The sequence below is a fragment of the Kluyveromyces lactis genome (genome assembly GCF_000002515.2).
Source record: "Kluyveromyces lactis strain NRRL Y-1140 chromosome D complete sequence".
NCBI classification, from domain to species: domain Eukaryota; kingdom Fungi; phylum Ascomycota; class Saccharomycetes; order Saccharomycetales; family Saccharomycetaceae; genus Kluyveromyces; species Kluyveromyces lactis.
In genome coordinates, this window is record NC_006040.1 from 1124873 (window position 1) to 1150694 (window position 25822).

Genomic DNA, 25822 nt, shown 5'->3' on the forward strand with positions numbered 1-25822 from the left:
TATAGACCGATAATTAGATAAGATTCTATTTAATCAAAGTTACGATTCATAACAATGCTCTTAATCTTTTGACGCTCTTCTTTCACGCGCTGTTCTTCCTCCAATATTTCCGACACGAATTTTGTTTCAGATGGAACATTGATTGAATGTGCTTGCGTCTTCTTACCGGATCTACTTAGGAACATGAATGGAATCTTACCACCCTTTGGCGTTTCTGACGGAATGTCCGATTTTGGTGCTTGTGATGAGAAATGCATTGGCATACTGACGGACTGAACAGTTTCATTTTTTATGCTGCCCAGAGACTCGTCCATCATCAACTGGAATTGTCTATCAAAATCTGCCTGAGCCTTACGTTCAGAATCATCAGCAAGCTTTTTCTCAAACTCCTCCATGATTCTCTTCTTTTCCTTTTCTCTGTCTATCAGATAGTCGTCGTCATCGTCATCGTTATCCTCCTCTTCATCTTCCTCTTCATCGTCCTCATCGTCCTCATCGTCTTGATCGTCTTCGTCGTCCTCATCTTCTTCATCGTCTTCATCATCATTTTCTTCATCCTCGTCGTCGTCACTGACTTCTTCTGCACTACTCTCTAATGAATCATTCATATCCTGTTCATCGCCATTATCCGAATCAGAACTATCATCAGTAGCTGAGCCATCAGATAAGGAAGATATATCACTGAGTTCTAGTTGAGCTTCGTTTAGTCCCAAATCAATTTCAATGTTGTCAAGGACTCGTATAGTTCCATGTGCTGTATCAACTTCTTCCTCGTCCTCATCTTCATCATCATTCTCATCATCATTCTCATCATCATCATCATCGTCTTCATCATCATCATCGTCTTCATCATCATCATCTACATCTTCATTCTCGCCTCTACCAGTACTAGTCATGGCTTCGGCAGAAGTCACCCCCAGCTCCTTCAAAAGCAAGATAAGTTTTTCATAGCACTGAGACCAATCCGATGACCTCGAGTGGTCAGGGTATAACGCAAAGACATTTTCAACTTTGAATGAAACTTCATTCGGTAAAGGCTGATCCTTACAGAAGATGTAATACTCGAAAAATTGAATGAATATCTTTAGTTTCTTCAATGCAAATTCAGACTTACGGTTTATGCCCAATAAGATTGTTGAAATCAATGATATTCTGAAGTAGTTGTCAGGTAAGTCTCCTTCATTGATGAAGAAAGGATTAGGCTGCCCACTAGGATAACCGAAACGGAGAATTCGATACATCGTATCCAAAAGGACTTCAAACTTAAGGAATGAAGTATTGTATAGCTCTGTTAGGTACTTTACTTGTGAGACTCTGGCCATGTTTAGACTATATTCTCCCGATTCAAGCCCTACCTGAATCTTCTCAAGCAAAGTATCTACTGTTTTGATCGTAAAGCTCTTGTAGTGCTTGAACAAATACGTTAAAATATTAGCAAGTTTCGGTAGAGATTGATAGCTTACTTTTTCAGGTTTGCTGAACAGTGATAGTAATGTTTTCTCCACATTTGGGTCATTCCACGAAGCTTTTAGAATTAGTTTTAGGGCCGAATTGAGTGAAACATTATCTAATTCCCGACGGATCAAAGTAATAAAGAAAAGTTGTTCAGGTGAAAGATCTCTTTTTTCCTGGTTGAGTACGTTGAGCTGAGGCGGGTATATCAATATAATCAGATTGTCCAATGCAGCTTTATTGTTAACGGTTAATAAATGGTCCTTCTTCTTTTCTTTGATTAATACCATCATCTTCTCCATTTGGGGCTTGAATTCTGGCGTATTGATCAAGAACTTGCCGAAACTTTCAAACAAGGTCGACAAGATTTCGATATTATTTGGAACTGTAATATTCATCGCCAATGTCCTAATTTTATGGAAAATCATGAATGATGGTATTAACATAAATTTAACCATCTCCGCGAAAAAAATGATATTCTTAATATTGATTTTATTAGAATGCAACTGCGATCTGAAACCTGAGTCAAGGTATTGAATTAGTTCTTCTTTAACTTCAGAAAGATAATTCTCGTTGTTTGCCATGAACCTTGCATATAAAGAGATTTTACTCCAGTCTTTACATTCCACGAAAAACTTCATGAGTCTCTTTCTTGTCGCTTTGTTATCAAGATTTTGCAACCAGTAACGACGTGAAATTTCATCTATTTCATCTTTAGTCTCTACTGTCTCAAAATCAGCAAATAATGCTATAACGTCTTCTGGACTTGGTGTTTTTTCTGGGTCATAAGTAGCATAGGCGGCACTTAAATCAGCCAGATTCTCATAAAACCTCCTGTTTTCTTCGTTCTCCCAAATTGGCTCTTGCTTCTCCTTCCAGTCAGATGCAGGCGTAATTATGGATGGCTCCTGCTCTTTTAAACTTTGTTCTATATCTAAAAGTTCTGGTGGATCCACGTTAAAGGCTTCCGCTAGCGCCGTTGCAACCGTAGAGAACTTTTCAAAAATTGGATTAAGCTCATTAAAATCATCAAGATATTCACTGGATTCCTTACCAGTTCGTATTTGTGCTTTATGATGTTCCTTCATAAGCTTAATGGTTTTCTTATTCAATTCCACCGTCTGTTGGAACACAATATCTTTGTAGATTTTGAATAACGATCTCAAAAGAGTTTTCAACTCCTCGCTGTTGATTAAATTGTCCATATCAGATACTTCTTCAGAGAGTAATTCAGGATACTTCTTTAAGATCAAAATTGCTACTGGTGTTGTTAAAGCCTCCTTGAACTTATAATTTAACACCTCTCTTAATACTATAAACACGATTGGTTCCTTTTTGGAGTATCTTTTTACAACAAAAGGAGGCAATTTACTCTTGTTAAGATCATCTAAACTCGGCAGCACCCCAGTCAAATGTAATTCAATAAGTACACGAGTGCAAGCTTTCAAAACATTGGTTCTGGTGGTTTTATCCTTTTCAGTTTCGGCCTCATCAGAAGACGTCTCAAATATGAAAAGGAACGATTCTATCAAGGGTAACGTAAAATCCATATTGAACCGCTGGTGCAACCCACTTACTATCTCCACCACTGCAACAATATCATCACCCTTACCACTATTCTTAAATAATGCTTCATTTGTAGTTGTTATGATTTCTGATAGGTACTTCTCCAAAGATACCTCTCTGATATCGTTGAGTAAACCTGTCTTCGATTCCTTTGCAATACCCTGCTTCAACTTCTTAATGAAACCCGTATTCCTCTTAATACTAGAATCAAGTTTCTTGGCTTTATCAGGGAATACGTCAATCCCGGTCCACGCCATACTGTTAATTTCATTCAAGCTTGATCTCCATTCATTCTAAACACAAATTCAATCCATAAAAGCAAGGCTTTCTGTTAGTATTCTCGAAAACTCTCGACCACTTAAAAGCGTACACATACGTTCATTATGTTATTTGACGATTGGATAGGTTCAAAGTCGGTGCGTAAAGTTCTTGCTGTCGCTGTGACGTGATTTCAACAGAACTTTTGTTCGATGACTTTGGTAGAATTAACATTTCACAGGATTTTTTTTTTATTCAAAGGGCTTTCTCATACTGGCATCTCGACAATAAGTTACAGAGCGAAACGGATAGAGTTTTGGTTGCATTTATATTATCGTGCTTGTGATAGAAGAGTGTTTATATGGTTCAATAGAATATACACCTAATTGAGTGTTAAATAATAATTTTAAAAGCCTTCATCACCTAGCTTACTTTCTAAATGCACTATGTTCTGATCAATTTCTGAAAGATTAGTTTTCAAGGATATCGCTTCCTCGAAGCGCCTTTCCTTGGCAGCTGAATTAAGCATATTTTCGACTAAGTATCGTTGTTCATTCAAAACCATAAGTTCTTCTCTGTACTTCTTTACTTCCGCAATTGTTAAATTATTGAACAAAAGATCCGATGATGTTGTGACTTCTACTTTCTGTGACACAGGGTTCAAGATTTCTGGTATTTTTTTCAAGGGTAGCATTTTCTCCTCGATGAACGCTGATGCATGTAGGGCAATTGACTGTTGTATTTTCTTCTCTGCTGTTGATTTTGTATCCAACTGAACAATGCTTTTTGATAATTTGTCATAAAGCGTTAAATTTTGTAATAGCTTTCTTCTTAATTGTGCTAGGTTTTGAATCGCAGTCTCATCTGAAGCGGGTGCATTATGTATCGAATCTAATGCTTTCTGGAATCTGGGGAGTAAATTTACTACAAGCGTTTCGAGGTTGTGGAGATTTTCGTACTGTTGTAAAATTTCCGGTAGTTTCAATGCCTTACTAAATTGGAGCTTACGCTTTGCAAAGACATACCTCAGACAGGAGGAACAAATTCTAACTCCTGTAGAAAGGTCTGATATTGCTTTTAAGTTCCCGACATTCTCGAAGGAAAGGTCTGGGGCCGCACTCATCAGGTTCAGGACTGGAATATCGCTGGAACATCGAGTTTCTTGTCTATCGCACACGATCTGACCGCATAATCTACAATGATGTTTCCGCATCAAGAGTCCAAACGGCTGAGAGCATATGCCGCATTGGGTTGCCATTTGATCATCCTTCCACTCTACGATTGATCGTTCCAAAGCTATAATTCCTGCTCTGATCCTGAACGTTGCAAAGACCGATGACTGATGTCGTACATGTAATTGAATTATCCCATTTATTAGTCTCAATAGCCTGTTTTCTAGCTGCAAAGTGATAAGTTCTCCATCCTCGTTCTTCAACTTTCTTATCTTAGCGAAAGCTTGTGTTATATTTCTAGTCAGTCCGTAGTCATTGTAACCTTTCCTATTGATATAACACTTGTGACAACATTTACACCATACATTGCTCGCCGGATCGTATTCACCGTTTTCATTCAACTTGATGGCATTTCTACAATGCCTTAAACAGAAAAGTTCGCCGCATTTGCGGCAATTGATCATACCGTTTCTGGCGTTTAACTTACAACCGCACTCAAAACATACCGATTTGCCTTCTACTGGTTTCTTCCAGTGAGATGTATTCATCTTTAATTTCCCCTTACTCTGTCTTTCATGAGTCCTTTCTTGAACCAATGTGTTCAAACCAATGACACTTGACTCTCTTGAGCTATCGACATCGGACGCACTTTCATCGTTAAAACCGTGTACATTGTCCAAGTGGACGTTGAGCTTTCTCAAACTCTTCAACTCATTTCCGCAAACTGGGCAAGTTACGGCCTCGACATTTCTATCATGTTGTCCAGTCGAACTCGCCGAGCCCAACCACCTTCCATTTCCTTCTGTCATTGGGCTTTATAAATAGATATACTACCTCACCATCATAAATCCCATGGAAAGGAACTAGCTTGAATAATCCAACTGTGAGACTTAGTTCCTTCCTCCCCTTAGGAATAAAAGCTTCGAATCGTTAACTTTCGTTTCATGCTTTTCAAATGCAATTAAAGAGAACATTAAGCTTGACGATCTAACAAAACCTTTGCGTAATGGTATGAGACACGTTACATTAGTCTATACAACACTTATTACTACTCCGAACGGATCAACGTGTTTAAGCCAATTGATCCTTGATGATATGTTCATTCTGCTGTTTTGTCTATTAACGTTTTGGTTGGTTTTCGATAGATCATATCATGTACTATGGTTTAAAATCCAGAAGTTATTTGATATTCTACCATCTTCTACATTAACGAACAATGAGTCAGATCCTGCTACTGTGATATCTTTGCCAGATTCAAACAGTAGCTTCTTTCACAAGTTCTATTCCGAGTATTCGTTGTCTTCTAGAAAGGTTTACAATGCAGTACGAGTCATATTTTGTGCTACATTTTCTGCTTACGTTGTAGCAGTTGAAATTGTATTATGGCAGATAAAAGTAGCAGACCCCAATGCCGAGGCTAACTTGGTGACGTCAATTATATGGCCAGGCTTGTTAGCTTTATTGTTCATCTCATTGATTTTGATACAACCTTTCCTGATACTGGTGTTCTTGTTGACGAAATTCTTCGAAGACAAGGTCAGCATGCACAAATTAGTGCCGGTAACCATTGGCATTACTATTCTATGGCTAACTTTCTTGCATTTCCTTACCATTGGACCGTTTGGCTACACATATAATCTATTGACTAAGGCATCAGTGATCGGTGTGACTGTAATGGGAATTTTGTCCGGATTGGCATCAGTCTCCACACCGTATTATGCCTATCAATATTTTAGACATCGGAACAAAAGAGATACAAAATACACTATACATAACAATGTTGATCTGTTGTGGTCTAGTGAGTCTGTGATACGGGATCGAATCAGGAATTATGAAGAATGTATTGAGAAAGATACCTCGTTGTTGTGTAGGCTCACTTCTTCCTCAAACCAAGCTGACATCATGACCACAGTACAACTGAGAGAACGAATTGCATGGTATCAACTTGAACTGGTGAAATTAAGCGGTATCTTGCAGGGTCCAAAAGAGCTTAGGAGTTTAAAGCGGATGTTTCAGGTGATTTTTTTGGTTTACTGTGTTTATAAATTGACTGACGTGTGGCTTGTAAAAGTGCCTAAAATTATAGTACACTCATTTAAGTTTCCAACAGATTTTAGTTATGAATTCTTCGACAATAAAAGTACTGAAAAGGACCCCTTAGCTGTCACATTCGCCAATATGTTTGACTTCTTGGTTCTAAGATTAGAACATCAAAATGACATGGATTCGTTAATCAAACAGATATCCTTGATATTGTCCATCTCGTTGTTCGTGTGCTCTCTTTCTACTGTCACTACGACAATCTCTTATCTTTTGACATTACTGCCTGTCAAACTACAATTATTAGCGTTATCTGCAATGCAGAGTACCAATGGCTCTGAGCTTCCTACGAGCAATAAGGATGCATTCTATACCAAGAAACCCCCTTCGATCATCAAAAACCTCGCTGTGTGTGAGTTGACAGGTGTGTACATCCTTGCCACTATCTTGATGATTCGCTCCAATTTACCATATGATGTCTCAAAACAGGTCAATCAACTCTTGGGTGAGAAATTCACTATTCCTGATGTTGTAATCGACGTCTGGTCTGATAAAATGTTCGCTTGCAGTTCGCTCTTGACATTCATTGGTATTAAGGTAGCAGAAAGAACACTACACAGATGATATGCGGCGGAATGATGACCCTATGTTAAAAATCAATTTCGCGATGAAGATCGAGTTTATAATAATGTACAGAAATTATAAATTAGAATACTAACTTTTCTAATTCAAATGCAGGAGGTTGGGAGATCAAGAAGTTTGGTCTTTCCACAATGATTAATTGGTCACTTGCGATCTTTCCAGCGAATAATAGAGGTCTATACTTATCGGTATAGAAAAACGCCTTATCAGATCTCTTCTTGGAGGTGACATCTTGCGCTCTCTGAGTTTTTAAGAGATAATCTTCCTTAACTTCGAGTTCTTCATCGTCTTCATCATCCTCATCGACGTCTGCCTGTAGACCGTCAGTGGAAATAGTTAATCCGTCACGGTCACGCTTCTTTTGCTTCTTTCTTTTGCTAACTGGCAAGTCTAATGACATGTTGATGTTAACCAACCAGTTAGATCCCCAGAACCATACCTTATGCTCATCCATTTCATCTAAGAATATTCCTGTGCATCTCTCTTTCAAGGAAGTAAATTGCCTTGGGAGGTTTTCATGATTGGCTTTGAACCAGTCAGTGAGTAGTTGATCCTTCTCGGATTCCAAATTGAACTCGTATATTTTATTTTCTGATGTCACTACTACTACAGTCTCTCTTGGTGTGATGCACAGTGCAGTGATGAAGTTGTTCATGCGAATTAAAGCTTTACTACTGTTTGTTGTCAAATCTATTAAGTCTAGAGCACCGGTACCTCTAGACGCAACAGCGTAACGTTCATTTGCATCTAAATGGTTCACTGCATTCAAATATGATAGTTTATTGCTGGATTTCGTTGAGTTCGCTTCAGGTAACTCAATAGTTACGGTTTTTTCGTCGTCATCCTCTTCAAGGTCAATTCTAACTATTTCATCAGATTGTGAACACATTATTAACCTAGAATCATCAATGAACTTAGCAAATTTGCAACCAGTTCTCAACAAAAACTCATTGTCCAACTTTGTTACTTTCAATTTGTTGTCTGTTGGTTGTAAATGGAAAACTTTGGTAGTATTTAGTCTTCCCACTAATAAAACTTGTCCGTCAGTTGATAGTGCACAGGTTTGGATGTTTTGTTCATCCTTCAAAACCAATTTACTAACTAATTTGTAGTTCTTAGGCTCATTGACGTCTTCGCCAATATACCATATCTTCACGATATTATCCTGCCACATCACCAATAGTCTTTGTTGTTTGTTGACCAGGATGCTCTTATGGAATGGGGTAACTAGTGGCATCTTTCTATAATTTCCTTCAGCGAAAGAGGACATTGAGCACATGACAAGAGACTTTTCAATACCACCAGACACTAGGAAGTCGGATCCCATACATTGATAAGAGGACATAGATCTAACATCATTGGAATGGAATAATCTGTTTGAAGTACTGATCCATTTCATGCTCTTTCCTGTATCGATGTAAGAGAATTGGAAAATCTTTCTATCAACACCACTAGTGAACAATTGTGAATTATCCAGATCAGTAGCCAGACATAGAACATCGGCATCATGAACCTTGAAAGATTGAGTCAATGTTGCGTAGTTTAAGTCCCAGAATTTGACCGACCCAGTAGAATCACCAGACACAATTTGGTTCTGTTTAGCTAGATACAACACAGACCATACGAGTGTAGATTCTTTCTTCGATTTATCCACTTTCATAGTATGTAATAGTCTTCCCTTGTTTTCGTCTTGCTCCTTAGTATACCATATTCTAATCCTTCCATCAGAACAACCAGCGACCAAAGATTCATCATTGGCTGTCCATGTCAACGATAAGACACGAGATTCTTGCCTTGTAAGTATGCTCTCATGCTCAAGAACACCTTTACCACCACTGATGTTAATAAGTACTACACTGCCGTTATCACATCCGACCGCTAGCTTATTCATATCGTTGCTCATTGCAATGGACCAAATCACACCAGAGTTACAATCGTAATTTACTAACGGCAACCCGGTTGTCAAATCCCATTCTGTAACTACAGTGGAGCCACCGATCGAAAATAGTCTCAAAGGCTCTCCACGAATACTGCACCAGGAAAGACCTTCAATGGATCTTCCTTCACCTCCCAAGATCACGAACTCTTGTACCCAATCATCTCTTGGATTCCAGATCTCAATATTACCATTGGATCTACCAATAGCCAGTCTTAGCTCTTGCGGTGCCGCTTTATCAGTACTTTTGTGTGAAAATGCAAGAGCCGTTATATTACCAGGTGTAAACTGCACAAACCTGGATCGATGCACTACCTGTTTCTTCCCAGTATCAGTCATGATCAAATGTGTTCTATAAATTGAGGACCTTAAACCTGTATCAGAGAACAAAAGCTAATGTATTAGAATGAAACAAAAGATTGACAAACTGTAGGCTGATGTCAATCAAAAAACTTCACTGACTAGATAGAAATATACGACTTTGTTATCCGATGAGATGAGCTTCTGTTCTAAGCTTGTGTGCTCTTAACGCTGAAATTTTTCAAAAAGAAACTAGTTTAGCTTCAACACCGTACAGTATGATCATATCACGTGATATATTAGATCTATTGGGAAAACGAGATTTGTTTACAATTGGATCTTCTCTTCACATAAACAAACTAATAAACAAAGAGGAAAAGGAAAGTGGAAGAAACATCGGCGGCAACCTCATAGCAGCCTTTCCCTGGTGTATACTCGTGGTATTATTGACCAAAAGGGTGCAATTGTTTGATATGGATGTTCAGGATGGAGAATCTCCTACAAATCGTCGTGTTCTGAATTCTATAGCGGAGGTTTTCCAGGTGGCGCAGAAGAGTTATGCTGGTCACAGACGTCATGTAGCTGTCTTATACAGGATTTATTTGAAATGTGTGGAGCAAGAGATATCAGATGTGTTTCATTATTGGTTTATCAAAATGACTGTCAAAATCTTGCCGCTGAAGAAACAGGAAATCGTGGGGGATCGCATTGTTCGGTTGATTTCAGGGTTCATCGCAAATATAGAGTCGAATCTTAACAAGATGAGAACCGAAGATGGTAATGAGCAAAATGTGAGGAATTTGGAAGTACATTTCGGAGGATTTATTGATGGATTTGTGAGGAATCTGCTTCGAGGAGTGGAATCGAAAAATAAAAACGTACGATACAGAGTAATGCAACTTTTGGCCGCAACTATGGATAATATGGGAGAAATTGATGAGGAATTGTACGAGTTGATTATGTGGGTTTTGAAGCATAGGGTGTATGACAAGGAACCTCATGTTAGGATACAGGCGATATTTTGTTTGACAAAATTTCAAAACGATAACGTATCGATGATTAATGAATCAGAAACCGGAGTAAATTTCCAACTCGATGAAGCTACACAGAGTTTAATGCATATCATTAGGAATGATCCAAGTCCAGAAGTTCGGAGGGCAGCAATGTTGAATATTGTACGTTCGAAAGCGACCCAGAATGTTATCTTGGAACGGGTACGAGATGTTAATTTCATCAATAGAAGATTGGTGTTTACAAGAGTACTAAAGAGTTTGGGGAAGCATACGTTCGATGAGGTGGATTCTGATATTTTAGAGAAACTGATGACCTGGGGGTTTGAAGATAGAGATGAAACGGTTAGAAATTCTTGTAAAAAATTAGTTGCCTTCACCTGGTTGAACATCCTGGACGGTGACATCATCGATTTATTGGAGAACATTGACGTTGTGAACTCTACATATGCAGAACAAGCACTCTATGCACTATTTGAACAGAGGCCCGATGTTATAGAAAAAGTCAAATTCCCAAAAGAAGTCTGGGAAACTTTTACCGTCGAAACTGTTTTCTTATTAAAATGTTTCTTCTTCCATTGTTTGAACTGTAATCTGGTTACCATCATAGAAGAGAATTTCCCGGAAGCTTTGAAATTCGCTGAATATCTTGCATTTTATTTGAATAAAAGAGTAGGAGAGGACGAGACATTATCAAAAACAGATTACAAATATCTAGATTTTATTTTGCATCAGTTATTGGAAATTGCATACAAGTACGATTTTAGCGATGAAGTTGGCAGAAGAGATATGTTAAATATAGTGAGAAATTTCATCGGAAAGGCTGTCATGTTGAATGATGACTTAATCAGAATTTCATTGAAAGTCTTGAAAATATTATCCATCAATGAACGTGATTTCGTAACAATGACTGTGGAAATCATTAACGATATCAAATACGATGATATTGAAAAGCAAGAACTGCAAGAACTGCAAGAAGCAAGGACCAAGGAGATAAGTGCACGCGGGAGTAATAGTATGGTTAATGATGATGAAGATGAAGAAATGGACGATAATGCCGCTTTGGAATCATTCCATTCGGCTGTTGGCAACTTAGTTTCAGGAAAAGCAGTGGAAGAAAACGAACATAAAGACGAAGAAGATGAAGCTGAACGAGAAATACGTCCTCAGACGCTAATTACCTGTTTGAGAATGTCAAGACACCTTCTAGAACAGATAAACACCTCTCTTGACGAAAATGTAATCGTCTCTTCGCTAATTGATACTTTGATAACACCTGCCGTTAGAAATCCTCAACCTGAAATAAGAGAACTTGGTGTCAGATGTTTGGGATTATGCTGCTTACTCGATTTACAGCTAGCCACTGAGAGTATCTATATTTTGGGTATGTGTGTTTCTAAGGGTAATGCCTCATTGAAATATATAGCATTACAAGTGATTGTTGATATTTTTTCTGTTCATGGAACCAAAGTTGTCGATGGTGAGGGTAAAGTGGATTCCATTTCGCTACATAAAATCTTTTACAAGATCCTAAAAACGAACGACCTTCCTGAATGCCAAGCAATTGCAGCCGAGGGGTTATGCAAGTTATTTCTTGGTGATATTTTTACGGATGATGATCTATTTGAAACGTTGGTTCTATCCTATTTCTCACCAGTAAATTCGACGAACGAGGCTTTAATCCAGGCGTTCGCATTCTGTCTACCAGTTTATTGTCTTTCTCATGTTAACCATCAGTCCAGAATGTCGAGAATCGCTGCAGACGTGCTTTTAAGACTAACAATGCTTTGGGATGAACTACAGAATTCAGACACTGCAGATTCCTTTAGCAAGGATTCAATGCTCAAACCAAACGAAATTTTCCACCAATTGATCTATTGGTGCGATCCTCGAGGTCTTGTAAACTCAGCTGAAGAAATCGTAGATTCGAATACCTCGCAAGTTGACTTTTTGATTGATGTGTTAACCGTATTCGAAAGGTTTGAAAGAAAGGACGTTAAAAAAATGCTACTTATGAACATTCAGAAATTTAGTGTTACTCCAAAACAGCCCAAAGTAAAACTATTGAAGATTAAGCAACTGTTAGAGGAGATAATGGAGTATTCTAGCATTGATAAACTCTGCAAGAATGCTATTACAAATTTCATGACCAAATTGTACTCTATACTGTCGAATTACGATGAGAACGGAGAAGAAGTAGGCTTGTCGCATGACATGACAAATGAAAGCTTAGGAGAAACTGGGACGGTCACTGAATTAAGCGTGTCAGAAATTTCCAATAATGGTTCGAAGGCATCTACTTCATTCACTGACTCCAACGTAGAATCTAGAGGTACCAAAAGAAGTAGAGAGTCTGAATCAGGTAGCGATCCCGACTCTTCTTTATCAACAGCAAATACTCTAAATGTATCCAAAAGTGTAAGCTTTGCTATCTCGGATACTTGACTTGAGTGATTACGTTAAATTTATAAACGAATGCATTTAAATATGATATAGTTTTATCAGAAAAATTCACTTAGAACCTGATCATCTTTCAAATTTCTATCCACGACGTAATATATCTCCATGAGAAGGTTAGGGAATCTTTGTATGAAATATTTGTAGAAGCCATCAGGAATGGGGCCCATCACTTCAGCAAGTTCATCCGGTAAGTCCCTAAAATGGTGATACTTATTTCTAAGGGCTCTGAGTAGGTCCATCAACTTTTCTCCTTTGTACTTTCTATATTTGCCGAGATTTTCCATGAAAACGGCATCGAATTTCATTGACCAATCACCAGTCGTGATGACTTTCGCAGAAACTTCCTCCAATTTGAGAAGCAACGGGCTAGGAGGGTCTCTTCTTTCCACTTCAAACCTGTCACTAACCTTTAATAGGAATTCTAGCTTTTTGGAGACACCCCAGAAAAGAGGATGCTTGAGAATCTCATCGGATGCAGGTCTGAGAAGAGGATTTTGCTCTAACATGCTTTTAATAAGATCAGCTGCTTCTATACAAACTGACCTTTCCTGGATCGACTTTTTGATACCATCTAACCGGTAATCGCCTTTCAGTATATTCGCTTCACGGAGAATTCTATCACCAAATGGATGTTCACCCTTCGATAAGACGTAATAAAAAATGCAACCCAAGGAGAATATGTCCACAGCGCGAGTTAAACGTTTTTTAGTTACCAGATCCATATGATTAACATCTAACGACACGGTTTCTGTGCTATTTGAAACAGTGGATGTTTCGCTTGCAAAAGACTCAGAAAGGGAAACTTCGCCACTAATTATTTCTGGTGCTCTCCATCCTGATGTACCGGTTGGATTGTTGAAGTTATTGGTTCTGAATGACGACTCGTCAATTTCCAACTTTTTACATAAACCAAAATCAGAGATCAGTACACGAAATTTATTCTTTGATGCATGTAAACTTAAGTAACGCTTTGGCGGAGCAATTAAGATATTCTGTGGTTTGAGGTCTCTATGAACGATTTTCATGGAATGTAAATGGTTGACACCTGAGGTAATTTGAAAGAGCACGTTTATTGGGTCAATATTTTTTTGTACTGCCACATTCTTAGCGAGGCCTTTTGATCCTTCTATCACATCTTCTAAAGATGCAGAACAAAGTTCAACTGCAATGTACATAAACTTCTCAGTAGATTCAGAAAAGTAATAGCGAATCACATTAGGATGGTCATCACTTTCAGAGAGGAGTTGAATCTCTTTTGAAGCTATATCGTAGAAATCGATTAGCAGCCTTTTAACAGCTACAGGTCTGTTCTGGAATTTACCTTGGAAAACTACTGTACCAGAGGACCCATATCCCAAAACTCTGCTCGAGATTGACAAATGCTTTAAGTGACCTTCCTGTTCGAACTCTTTGAAATCCAACATAGGTCCATCATCATCTAATTTACTAGTCTTTTTATTCTTCTTGCCACCACGGGAACCTCTTTTCCGCTTCTTCTTTTCTTCCGAGTTCTCAGCTTCAAAATCACCTGTTCCAGTTTCCGAAGAAACGCCTTCATTTTGATCGAAAGGAAGGTCCTGGTTCCCAGTATTCTTCTCTGATAATTCTTTACCGATATCATTGGTGTTAACCTTGTGTGAAATTGCCGTGTCTATCTTCACTTCTTGCGTGGGTATTTGTACCTTCGGTAATATGCCAATTTCAGTTAGGAGGACGTGTAGCGGTGGTATTACATTCAGGGATGCCAAGATATAGAGCAGAAATACAGCAAGTACCATCATCAAGCCACTTTCTACAATTCTAATGATAGAATTTGATATCCTGTTTGTTAAACTATTCTGTTCCTCGTTGATTGTTTTTGCTAATTGTTCTTGTATCCTTTGCAGTTCTTCAGGGGAAATGTATTTTCCAATGCTCTTGGAAAGGTCCTCAGATGGAGAAACACCAGGTAATGCAGGAGGATAATTTGACTCCGGTCCAGAAGGCAGAGAAGGAACTGTGGAATAAGGTTCGTTATTAATCAGAACTTTTCTGTATTGTTGGAGGTTCAAGTGATGAACACCAATTATAGACATTCTGAGAAGTAATGGATCATGGAATATTTCAGGTTGGCGCCATCTTGAATTTAGTGAGAACTTCGAAGTGGGGGCAGCATTGACTAATGAAGAGAAGTAATCACTGGATAAAGCAAACCAGGTGCCATCTTCTGTTAAATCAACGTAAACTTGAAAATCTTCCTCAGCAACATCATCAATGTCATTCACTATCTGATGAGGATGTGGCAATAAGACTTTTTCTTCAGTGGAATAGTCAATATAAATGTCAAAGACATTATTGATAATAGCTGGTAAGTTCGGGCATACCCACTTCGCTAGGTTAAAATCGGTATCAATAGCCACTAAAGATTTATCTTTGAATGGAGCAATGTAAACCCCATCTCTTGATACCAAATTCTGAGATGCTAAATGGTTTACTAGAGTATTATGCTGCCATTGCGAATATTTGACATTGTACAAAGTTTGTTCATTCGAGTGTATGGTCAACTCGTAGTTAGTTTTCCCTATAACCACTATATTTTCACATTCGTTGGTCCCTAAATAACCCGTACATTCGACTTTATCCTTGTTGTAGACCTTGTTTTCCGTTCCAGGTCCAAATGCAGATATGATTTCACCGGTGACTGTATCTATGGTGTAAAGGTCCGTTCTCCTCGAACCGGTATAAATCTTTTCGTCTTCTATTACAGTTCCTAAATCATCTACCACGATTTTGGATTTGATGCTGAGTGGTGAAGCCTCAACGAGATGTTTTATTGATACTGGTAATTTTTGAAGTCCTTGGTATGGATTAAAATAAAACACATTTCCGTCCCCATATGGCTCCACGATCAACGTTTCGTTTACAATAGACGAAGGATGCCGTATTTCCAGTAAAGGGGGCAGTTCAGGACGGTCAATAGACCAAAGTAGCCTCCCGCTTGCTCTATCAATTCCGTGCAAACCACCCTCAATATCTGTGGCTATTAATATATCAGATAGCTTTAAAGCGGAAAGATCACGGATGTTCCCACTTATGGCAATCAATGAGTTGGCTTTATCGTTTACTATCACTTCCTCCCGTGAAACCTTCGATGAACCACCCCAGCCAACTGGAGTGACTTTAACTTTCATTTTGGACTTCTCCTCAGATCCTGCACCTTCATTTTTTATGGCAGATGCCGTTGATGCTATTGTTGTTGCAGATGCTGGCTTCCTATAGAGCTTTGCAGAAGCTTCTCTCGTGACAGATGTAGGTCTCTGTCGTACTATTGTCTTATGATCAAGTATCGGTACACCAGCTACAGTCCTGTGTGATGTGTCTGATATAGACACTGAACTGGATTCCGATAACAACACGGTACCCCGTTTCGGGAAAATATCTCGCCAACCACCACTAACATATGTGAAAAATGAAAAGAAGATCAGGACCTGTATCGCTGACAGTAATCTACCCTTCCGCATGGCTTATAGTATGATCAGAAAACGAGACAATTCAGACAGTTTTCGGGGTATCTTTGAACTCTTTCGACTGAAAAAAACTGCCAACAGTGTTAAAATAATGATGTGAATAAAGTAAAATCCAGACTTTCCTATCCAAATTTTACACTTTTCTTTCTTCAATAAACTCTATAACTAAGCATACCTCCTTCGCCCCGTTAAAACCCTTCTTGAACGATAAATCCTTCGATTTAGCCAAAGATCTGCAACAATTGTCATAGTAAATGGCTTTCAAGGCTTTAATATTGTTTTTCACTGATTTTTTTTTCAGTGTTGATATTTCCAATAAGTCACGTGATTAGATAATTAGTGAACTTGGCTTGCTATGACTATGTTAAAGCTAATTATTGAGAAAAGGATTTTGAACTTACTCAGCATGTTCTATTTAGCAGTTCTCTTAGTTATTAAGGTGATTTAATATCACCTCGAATCTACTATCTTGGAAGAGATGAGACAGGGAGTTGGTTTCTCTCCAGAATCTAAACTGACACAGAAGTGTCAGTTTTCCTCCATTTGTATGATAAGGTATAAATAGCTGTAGGTGATTTGACAGTCACTCAGTAGTTTCACCGGCCCTGTGTTACTTTAAATTCTTTGGAAGCTAGCTAATTGGCAAGGGCAATGGCGATAATTCAGGTTATTGATGGAAACGGCACGAAAACTGCTTCCAATGCAAATAGTTTATACCATTTCCTCAAGAGTTTAGAGCCACTCTCCATTAGACAACCGGTCAATATAATGCATAGCAGCATTCGTATTGACCAAAAATTGGTAAAGACACTCTCTGGTAAATCGCCCAGTTATGCTGCGGCTACGTTGTCGCAGTCCTATAAAATGAAGGCACCTGTCTCAAAAATAGCTTTTACGAAACGTGTTGATCTGAATAAGACACTGAATCAATTTAAAGATGATGCAAGTAAGACTCCTGAATTTTGCTCTGTTTTCAAACCAGTTTCTTCTTCGGAAAATGAAGCTCTATCGAACGGCAGTGATTGGAGAGCGTCTATCAACAAGATCTTTTTGCGTGAACCAAGAAGTGCTACTTGTGAGTGTTCATCTAATTATGTTACAGCAGAATTTTCACAACGGTTCAACCCAGAGCATAATTTGACTCAGGATTTCAACAATACTCTATTAGCAGCGTTGAAACTGGGTTCTGTTTCGAAGGAAGAATTCAAGTTGATCAGGTTGACATTGATCAAGAATGAAAGACGAATAGAAGATTTAGAAAAAGAATGTTCTAACAATAAGCAACTGATGCAATCGTTGCAATCAACTTTAGTAAGGATCCAATCCCTTTGTAATCTATACTATTGAACGATCAAATATCTGATACAAGAAGGAAGAAGTTAGGAAATAGAAAAAGCTTTTATTCGATTTCACAATATGTTGTCTCTTTATTATAAAAGAACTGCAGAGATTAAAAGTCTATATAAAATAGTATGTGTATATATAATCATTCATTATCATTAGGTTATAATTATTAGTGTATTAATAGGATGGAACTCTATTATTGGTCGTTAAGCTTTTATCATGAAGTAGTAATAATAACCCAGACAGTAGTCTTCACAAAGACCATGCAAAGTAATTGATTGGGGAAGTCAATGGGATTAATAATGATCAAAGACAAAAACATCACAAAAGGAGGAGAAGAGAAGGGAACCAATATTTTCTGGTTCTATATTTCGTTTATAATTAAGTTCTCCTAAGACCTCTCTCAGTTTGTGACTACAGGGCGGCATAAACAAAAATACTGATCACAGTATGAATCTATGATTTTGTTTACAACATAGCCTTGTACCATGGCTTGTCGTCATGTTGCAAAGCATCGACATCGTACTCTGCACCTCTTCTTGAAGATGGGACCCATGATGAAGATTTCCATGGTAGGACACCTTCAGAGTACATTTCATTAACTTCTTCCAAAGTTAGACCCTTGGTTTCAGGAACGAAGAAGTAGACGTAGAAGAAGGCGAATACCATACAACCCATAAAGACGTAACCGTAGTAGAAGTGAATAGCAGATGTAATAAATGGTGTGAAGAACCCAATCAGGAAACCCCAGATCCAGTTCGAGGCGGAAGCGATAGCCATTGCCTTACCCTTAACTCTAAGTGGATAGGATTCGGAGATAACCACGTATGCGATTGGAGCCCAAGTAGTAGCGAAACAGAAGATATAAAAGCACGCAAAGACAATCATACAGTTACCAGCACCCTTGGAAGAAATATCAGGATGATCTGGACCGTCTGGCCATAATCTTGTAACACCAACAGATGCATAAACAACGTAACATGCAACCATACCAACACAACCGTATAATAGACAGTTACGACGACCGAAATGATCAACTGTGTATAAAGCAAAGAAGGTAGAAGCGAAGTTCACGATACCCAAGACGATCGAAGTTTCGAAAGAATCGTCCATACCGACAGATTGGAAAATTGTGGTACCGTAATAGAAGAAATAGTTATCACCAGTCAATTGTTGCAGAGATTGAATCATAATACCCATTAAAGTACGTCTGAACATACTTGGCTTACCGGTAATCAATTCACCCCATGATGCGTTACCTGCAGCCTTTTCCAATTCGATACTGGATTGGATCTTTAGGAGCTCATATTTCACAACAGGATCGTCAATAGAAACTTTGTTGGTCTTTGCCAAAGATTTTCTGGCCTCTTCAATTTGATCAGTTTCAACCAAGAATCTTGCAGATTCTGGAACAAACATCATACCAAGAACCATAAAGATGGCCCAAGCGAAACATAGACCTAATGGAACTCTCCATTGGACAGAGTTAGAGTAGTTCTTGGTACCGTAGTTAGTACAGTAACCCAAGAAAATACCAAAAGTAATCATCAATTGGTAACATGAGACCAAAGTACCTCTTAAATGTTTAGGAGCGGTTTCCGAAATCAACATTGGCGACAAAACTGTGATACCACCAACACCTAAACCAGAAATAATTCTACCAATGAAATATTGGTACCATTTGTCCACAGATGCAATTTGAATAATGATACCAATAACATAGATTATAATAACGGTAATCAAACCAATTCTACGACCCCATCTATCACCGATGTTAGACAAAACAATACCACCAACGGCACAACCAATATTGAAAATGGAAACAATCAAACCAGTTCTAACATTGGACAAGTAGTGAGAACCATCGGCCTTTTCTTGACCGAATCTTCTAAGGAAATCAGTTTGGTTAACAAAACCAGAAATGGTACCAGTATCCCAACCGAAAACGAAACCACCAAAGGCAACCATAACACAACATAATGAAACAAATATGTATTCCTTTGCTGGCTTTTGTTGTAAGGTTTCTTCGGCTGTCTTTTCAAGGTCATTCAAATCCTCTTCATGCGATACCTTAAGGTCATTGGGACTACCGGCTTTTAATGCGGTATTAGTGTCGACGGAATGTTCAGTGCCACTTCCAGCACTCGTACTATCTGTCATTTGATTAGACATATTAGTGTATTTGCTTTCACTCTTATTATTATATTGAAGTGATCAATGCTTTCTGCAAGACTTAGGGTATATTGCATAGAATGGATGAATGGAATGAATTGTGATTACAACCCTGGTTTTCCAAGATGGTCTTTCGGGTGTTTATATATAATTTGTTTCTCGATAAAGTCGTATGAGATGAAATGGATAGGATTCTCGCATGAGTTTTCGACACACGCTCCCCATGTCATTAACTCCTTGTCAACAGTAATCAGCCTATTCATTAGAAAGAATTTCCAAATTTTGTTATGGGATTACCTAACCTTAAAAAGTTTCTACGGCTTAATAATGAGAGGAAAAGAAAACCTGGTGGATCATTAGAGAAATGCTACTAGGTTTCTGAAAACATCGAACAGTGAACCGTTTCCTACTGTACTGAAAAGAAAGTTTTGGGTAACGAGCAAGCAAGCAGGAAGCTGTATGTCGTAAACTGATGGATGAACTAGAAAGAAGATATTCCTCTACTGGATTTTTTAGAGGGTCAAAGGCACCGGAAAAACTAAAAACAACCAAGCACTGTCCATAAAGAAAGGAAAAGTACTCAGATGATTCCTTAACTAAGCCTAAAATTGATCCGGCGTACCGCAGCTTGGTCTTTATCATCAGACATTGGTGGTGTGTGTTGGTGGTATGCTAGAGCTGGAGCTTCCTAAGTTTTGTTGGTTTGTTACTACTTCCTTTCTTTTTCTCTTCTTGCTCATTACTTTTCGGTTGCTATCATCTCTTTGAAAGGGACAAATGACGTATCGGAAAAACTTATTTGCGCTCCGGAAAAACTTTTTCACGTTTTTTTTTTACAGGAAGAGGGACAAGTTTCTCCGGTTGTACTTTTGCGTAGAACTCTATTCTCGGCTTATTCCTCCTTGTAGCAATTACCAGCTTCGCTGAGACTAATGGCCGAGATACCGTTTAATGAATGTGCTATCTATTGATACAAACCTCGTGCGCACGTGACTTGTGCACTTTTCCGGTCCTTTTTTCCCTCACATAAGGTGAGGCCTTTTTGGCCCTTTTCCAGTGCACTAAAAGTGGAACTCCAGATGGTAAGACTCCAGATGGGGACCTCGAGAAGGGGACCTCGAGAAGGGGACCTCGAGAAGGGGACCTCGAGAAGGGGACCTCCAGACGAAGAACTCCAGACGAGGAACTCCAGATTGATCTCGAGATGAAAACTCCAGACAGAGAGGCCTCAAAAAACGGGACTCCAGTTTCGCTATTGTACGTTGCGGCATATATTCACGCATATTCGGATTAATTAAGTCAATCGGGTATTTCAAGCAAACAAAGCTATTCCACTAAAGTGAGCGAAAAAAGAGGGAAATATATTACTTTAAAACTAACTAACTAGGTGAGTAAATACGGTATTTCTATAGTACATGCACGCGCTCACGGAATACTGTCGAAAAGAATTTGGGGGGAAAAGTAATAGTGGTTTGCAAATATTAGTGATATGATTATTGTTATTATTATAATTATTATCGGTGTTAGTATTATCTCTTTATCAAAGTAGTAGGTAGAACAGTGCTGGAGGAGAGACGTTGGGGTTAATCAACGTGTGTTGGTATCTAATAATAAAGGATGAGAAAGAAAAGAATAGAAAAATAAGAGTGATATATTAAAACGTTAAAAATTGATGAAGGGAAGCACTTTTTATGAGTAAGGTTCTAGTTTTCATCGTATGCAGATTCTTCCACTTCAGATGATTCTGAAATGAAAGTAATTTCGCACCACCCGAAACCTTTCGATTCCTGGTCTTTAATAGTTAATTCGAAGTCGTCGAAAAACTGGTAGATATACGGTTTGGTACCAGCGACACCAGAAACGATGTTCTTGACAAAAGTTGGAATCTCAGCCATGACGTCGACTCTTTCCACCAGGTTATCCAATTTACCCTTGACGATAGTGTTGAATGGATCAGCAGATTCAACGTCATCGTCTTTGATGTCGGCATTGATACCGTTAAAGGAGACAGAGATTTCCTTTGGTACAGGCCATCCGACAGAATCGACTTCAGGGTCGATATATTCAGCATCGTTATCTACTGTCACGGATAAAATGTTCTTGGTGTCACATACAATCCCGATATTTACCGTAGTGTTGGCGTATGATTTAGGCGTGGTGAATTCCATAAGCACGGCAGTGTAGTCCTCTGATTGGAAGTTTAAAAAGGTCCAAGATTTGGCAGCATGATGTGGTTTCATACCTTGCATAGCGAAAACGAACATGGAATAATGTTTCTTTTCTTCTGAAAACTGTAAATCGATCTTGACATTAGTTTCCTCATTCTTAGCAGCAATCTTACCAGATATGTGGTTTCTTGGCCAGAAAACATGTCTCATACTACCCCAAGGTTGAGTAACATCGTCACCGTAGTAAGTGGATGGATCTTCACCGACTTTGACACCGTCAACTGCTCTACGGATGGTGAAATCCACTTCGACGTTTTCGTCCACGGTAGACTTGAATTGCACTTCGGTACCTTCTTCGTTCATTACAATAGATAGATTGTCAGCGTAGAAATTAGTTCCCTCTATTCTGAAATTCTCTAACTTCACCGATGTCCAAATTTGATCATCTGTATTTTCCTTGTGGTAAATCCTGAAAGTAAACTGAGCAGTAGTATGCAATCCAATGATGTTGGAATGGATCACTTGAGCGAACCCAGTGTATCCAGTTTCCAGATCAGTAAAGTAAAAAGTTGATGTCTCAACGTTCGTGTAGTCTGGATTCCTCCACTCGAAATCCTTCGTACTAGTAACATGGAATGGCTGCTTACCCTTAACTCTTTCAGTACATGGATGAATGTACTCTTGGCCATATTCTGGCTCAGCAATCCCTGTGACGGCACTAATACCACCTTGAATCCACTTCAACATTTCGATAGTGAATAAATTTGTAGGCTTAACTTTCGATGCAAACTCGAGATTTCTTACAGTAAAGCTATGCTTGATACTGTGTGCGTAGATGTGCGATGTTCAAATGACAAAGAAATAACTCGCTATTTTCTATGACTTACAGCAATCTAATAAATCAAACAAACCGATGAGAAGGTTTGAGACTGAACTTACTCTGTAATTCACTTATTAGAATCAATGAAATAGAAAAGAAATAGAACGCAAACCCGTACAATAACTATAATCAATGACTACTGGACTGGTTCTGATGCGCTGATAACGACTGTTTTTGGTATTTGTCTCGCCCCCCTCGTTTACTGTTTGTTGTTTGTTGTTCTCTAAGTTTCGTTTCTTAAGTGAGATGAGTTTTGTTGATTTTTTTTCTTTTTCGTATGGGCGAAACGAGCTAGTCACGTGATCTGATGTTTTACGAGGAGCTTTGACCCTATTAGCACCAATAAAAAGCATTTGGGTTCCGTACCATCACTTGGTGGAATAGATCTCAGATGGGGGTCAGTAAACAATGCTGATGGGCCCTTGTAAGCACGGCATCAGTGCTTGGCAAATAATAGCAACTGTTACCCGGATAATACACGCATTTCCAAAATGTCAACAAACCAAAATCACCGAGAAACACGTAAGAAACTGATACATGATCCATCGATGAAGCAGGAAAAATACCCTATTAGCGCTCTATCTCTGGTCCATACCTAGTTTATACCTGCTTGAATCAATAGGACGAGCTGCGGTAGCCTTTTTACCAGTTTTTAATTGGATAAAATGCTGAATAAGCTTAATGCTAATAAGAAGAATAAGAAGAAAGATGGACAGAGCACCTTGAATATGTTCTTCAAAGTGAAGAATAAGCCCGCATTAGAATCATCTTCAAGTTTTAATTCACACTTCACTGAAAAAACTGTTTCTCCTCCAGTGAAAGCATTGAGAACACAGTCTGTGCTTTCGTCTTTGCATTCCCAAGGGTCGTTTGAAGAAGAATCAAATGATGATTTCTACAGTCTGCTACGAGAAAAGAAACCAGTGAAAAACTTTAAGCCATCATCTCAAACGTTCCTATCATCGTCACAGTTTCAATGTCAGTCCGGTAGTTCCTTTTCGTCCCAAACTTCAACAGTATCGGGTTACTTTTCTTCCACAACTGCAACTGCAACTGCAACTGCAACTGCAACTGAATCTAGTTGGCAAAAACCTAAGCTGGAAAGAACATTATCAGGAGTCAAGAGAACGTATTCTGATGTATCAGATGGTTCACAAAGTTCTTCATCTTCAAATGCGTTATCTCTTTCCTCAGTAAAGCGCGTAAAGCCGATTCCAAGACAATCCATCGTTTCTCATACCAGTTCCAAGAGCTCCAAATCTAGCAGCATTAACGGAAGAATTGAACTAACTGCAGAGCAGAGGAAAGTAATAGAATATGTGTGCAAAGATAGATTGAATGTGTTCTATACAGGTAGCGCAGGTACAGGTAAGTCCGTTATATTGAGAACCATGATCTCGACGCTTAATGCAAAATATGGGAAAGATGCTGTAGCGGTCACTGCTTCCACAGGTCTTGCGGCGGTTAATATTGGAGGTATTACAATTAACAAATTCTCTGGTGTAGGTATTGGCCAAGGTGATGCTAATAGACTTATCAATATGGTCAAAAGAAACAAGACTAGTCTTAACAGATGGAAGAGAACTAAAGTTTTGATTGTGGATGAAATTTCAATGATTGATGGCTACTTCCTTGATAAACTGGATGCAATTGGAAGAGGTTTATTGAATAGAACTAAACCTTTTGGTGGTATTCAGTTGGTCTTCACAGGTGATTTTTTCCAGCTTCCACCTGTTCCAGATAGAGATTCAAATAAGGCTGGTCCAATCTTTTGCTTTGAGAGTAACGTATGGAAATATGCTATCCACAAAACCATACTATTACAACAGGTGTTCAGGCAGACTGATAATGAATTGATTGATCTTTTGAACGGTATTAGAATGGGTAACACATCTGGCGACACCATTAAACTAATTAAAAAATTTGAAGCACCAGTGGAATACGACGATGGCATTGAACCAACCGAACTTTACCCAACGAGACGTGAAGTGGAACTGTCCAATAAACGTAGGTTAGAGAGGTTGCCAGGTTATGAAATCCTTTACAAGGCAGTAGATTTTATCCCTCCTAATATCAATTCTAATATTCTTAACAACGTTATGGCAGAAAAAGAAATCAAACTGAAGGAGGATGCCCAAGTAATGATGTTGAAAAACATCGATGATACCTTAGTCAATGGTTCCTTAGGAAGAGTCCTCTTTTTCTGTACTTCGGCATTGTTCTTGGAAGCATCCAAGATATTCCCTGATCTAAGCGATCCGGAAGTTGTACAAGATATGAGATGCGTTTGCAGAGCCATTGGTGTGCCACCATCTGGTAGATCTTCGGACTTACAACGGGATATCAATCTTAGACCAACAAACAGGCAAGAAGTTCTTAACTTCGTATTGGATAAAGCAAGTAAAATCGTAAATGGGCCCGGTATTCTATCGACAATCATGTTCCCTGTTGTGAAATTCATAGACAAACAAGACATCAGAGGATACCAAATTAAACTAGTTGAACCAGAAGAATTCTCTGTCGGAGAAACTGAGAAGGATTCTGCTGTCAGGAAACAATTACCTTTAATGCTATGTTGGGCAATTTCCATCCACAAATCCCAGGGTCAAACTATCGATAGACTAAAAGTAGACCTGAAACGGACCTTTGAATCAGGTCAAGTTTATGTGGCATTATCAAGAGCTGTCTCGAAGGATAGACTACAAATAACAAACTTTGATCCTCATAAAATTAAGGTTAATGAAAAGGTAAAGGACTTTTACCAAAACTTGCATAAACTAAAGACATGAATAGCTTAACAACCTCAAAAAAAAATTTAGAGTATGAATGAGCGCACATTATTTCATGTCATGGAGGAGATGTCCCAGTTGGGGCTGTCCTTAAAAGCTAAACTTAAATTATTCATCAAATCGCCGA

General features: G+C 38.6%; 10 protein-coding genes across 10 annotated transcripts; 4 read left to right on the forward strand and 6 right to left on the reverse strand.

The window, feature by feature from the left end:
• Window positions 1-29: 29 nt before the first annotated feature.
• On the reverse strand, window positions 30-3400 carry NMD2 (Nmd2p; the record flags this gene model as incomplete). Its single annotated transcript, XM_453649.1, has 2 exons — window positions 30-3311; window positions 3395-3400. 2 exons carry the CDS (start codon window positions 3398-3400, stop codon window positions 30-32), a joined length of 3288 nt encoding a protein of 1095 aa, XP_453649.1.
• A 282-nt stretch (window positions 3401-3682) lies between these two features.
• PEP7 (phosphatidylinositol-3-phosphate binding protein) lies at window positions 3683-5257 on the reverse strand (the record flags this gene model as incomplete). The annotated part of the gene is made up of 1 exon (XM_453650.1): window positions 3683-5257. The coding sequence occupies one exon, from the start codon at window positions 5255-5257 to the stop codon at window positions 3683-3685; it is 1575 nt and encodes a 524-aa protein (XP_453650.1).
• Window positions 5258-5459: 202 nt separating this feature from the next.
• KLLA0_D13200g (uncharacterized protein) lies at window positions 5460-7112 on the forward strand (the record flags this gene model as incomplete). Its single annotated transcript, XM_453651.1, has 1 exon — window positions 5460-7112. One exon carries the CDS (start codon window positions 5460-5462, stop codon window positions 7110-7112), a length of 1653 nt encoding a protein of 550 aa, XP_453651.1.
• An 82-nt stretch (window positions 7113-7194) lies between these two features.
• On the reverse strand, window positions 7195-9405 carry UTP4 (small subunit rRNA maturation protein UTP4; the record flags this gene model as incomplete). Its single annotated transcript, XM_453652.1, has 1 exon — window positions 7195-9405. One exon carries the CDS (start codon window positions 9403-9405, stop codon window positions 7195-7197), a length of 2211 nt encoding a protein of 736 aa, XP_453652.1.
• Window positions 9406-9644: 239 nt separating this feature from the next.
• Window positions 9645-12821, forward strand: YCG1 (condensin subunit YCG1; the record flags this gene model as incomplete). Its single annotated transcript, XM_453653.1, has 1 exon — window positions 9645-12821. The coding sequence occupies one exon, from the start codon at window positions 9645-9647 to the stop codon at window positions 12819-12821; it is 3177 nt and encodes a 1058-aa protein (XP_453653.1).
• Window positions 12822-12877: 56 nt separating this feature from the next.
• On the reverse strand, window positions 12878-16336 carry IRE1 (bifunctional endoribonuclease/protein kinase IRE1; the record flags this gene model as incomplete). Its single annotated transcript, XM_453654.1, has 1 exon — window positions 12878-16336. One exon carries the CDS (start codon window positions 16334-16336, stop codon window positions 12878-12880), a length of 3459 nt encoding a protein of 1152 aa, XP_453654.1.
• A 657-nt stretch (window positions 16337-16993) lies between these two features.
• KLLA0_D13288g (uncharacterized protein) lies at window positions 16994-17689 on the forward strand (the record flags this gene model as incomplete). The annotated part of the gene is made up of 1 exon (XM_453655.1): window positions 16994-17689. One exon carries the CDS (start codon window positions 16994-16996, stop codon window positions 17687-17689), a length of 696 nt encoding a protein of 231 aa, XP_453655.1.
• Window positions 17690-18154: 465 nt separating this feature from the next.
• KLLA0_D13310g (sugar porter family MFS transporter) lies at window positions 18155-19858 on the reverse strand (the record flags this gene model as incomplete). Its single annotated transcript, XM_453656.1, has 1 exon — window positions 18155-19858. The coding sequence occupies one exon, from the start codon at window positions 19856-19858 to the stop codon at window positions 18155-18157; it is 1704 nt and encodes a 567-aa protein (XP_453656.1).
• A 1703-nt stretch (window positions 19859-21561) lies between these two features.
• SVF1 (Svf1p) lies at window positions 21562-22773 on the reverse strand (the record flags this gene model as incomplete). Its single annotated transcript, XM_453657.1, has 1 exon — window positions 21562-22773. The coding sequence occupies one exon, from the start codon at window positions 22771-22773 to the stop codon at window positions 21562-21564; it is 1212 nt and encodes a 403-aa protein (XP_453657.1).
• Window positions 22774-23571: 798 nt separating this feature from the next.
• RRM3 (DNA helicase) lies at window positions 23572-25695 on the forward strand (the record flags this gene model as incomplete). Its single annotated transcript, XM_453658.1, has 1 exon — window positions 23572-25695. One exon carries the CDS (start codon window positions 23572-23574, stop codon window positions 25693-25695), a length of 2124 nt encoding a protein of 707 aa, XP_453658.1.
• Window positions 25696-25822: the final 127 nt, after the last annotated feature.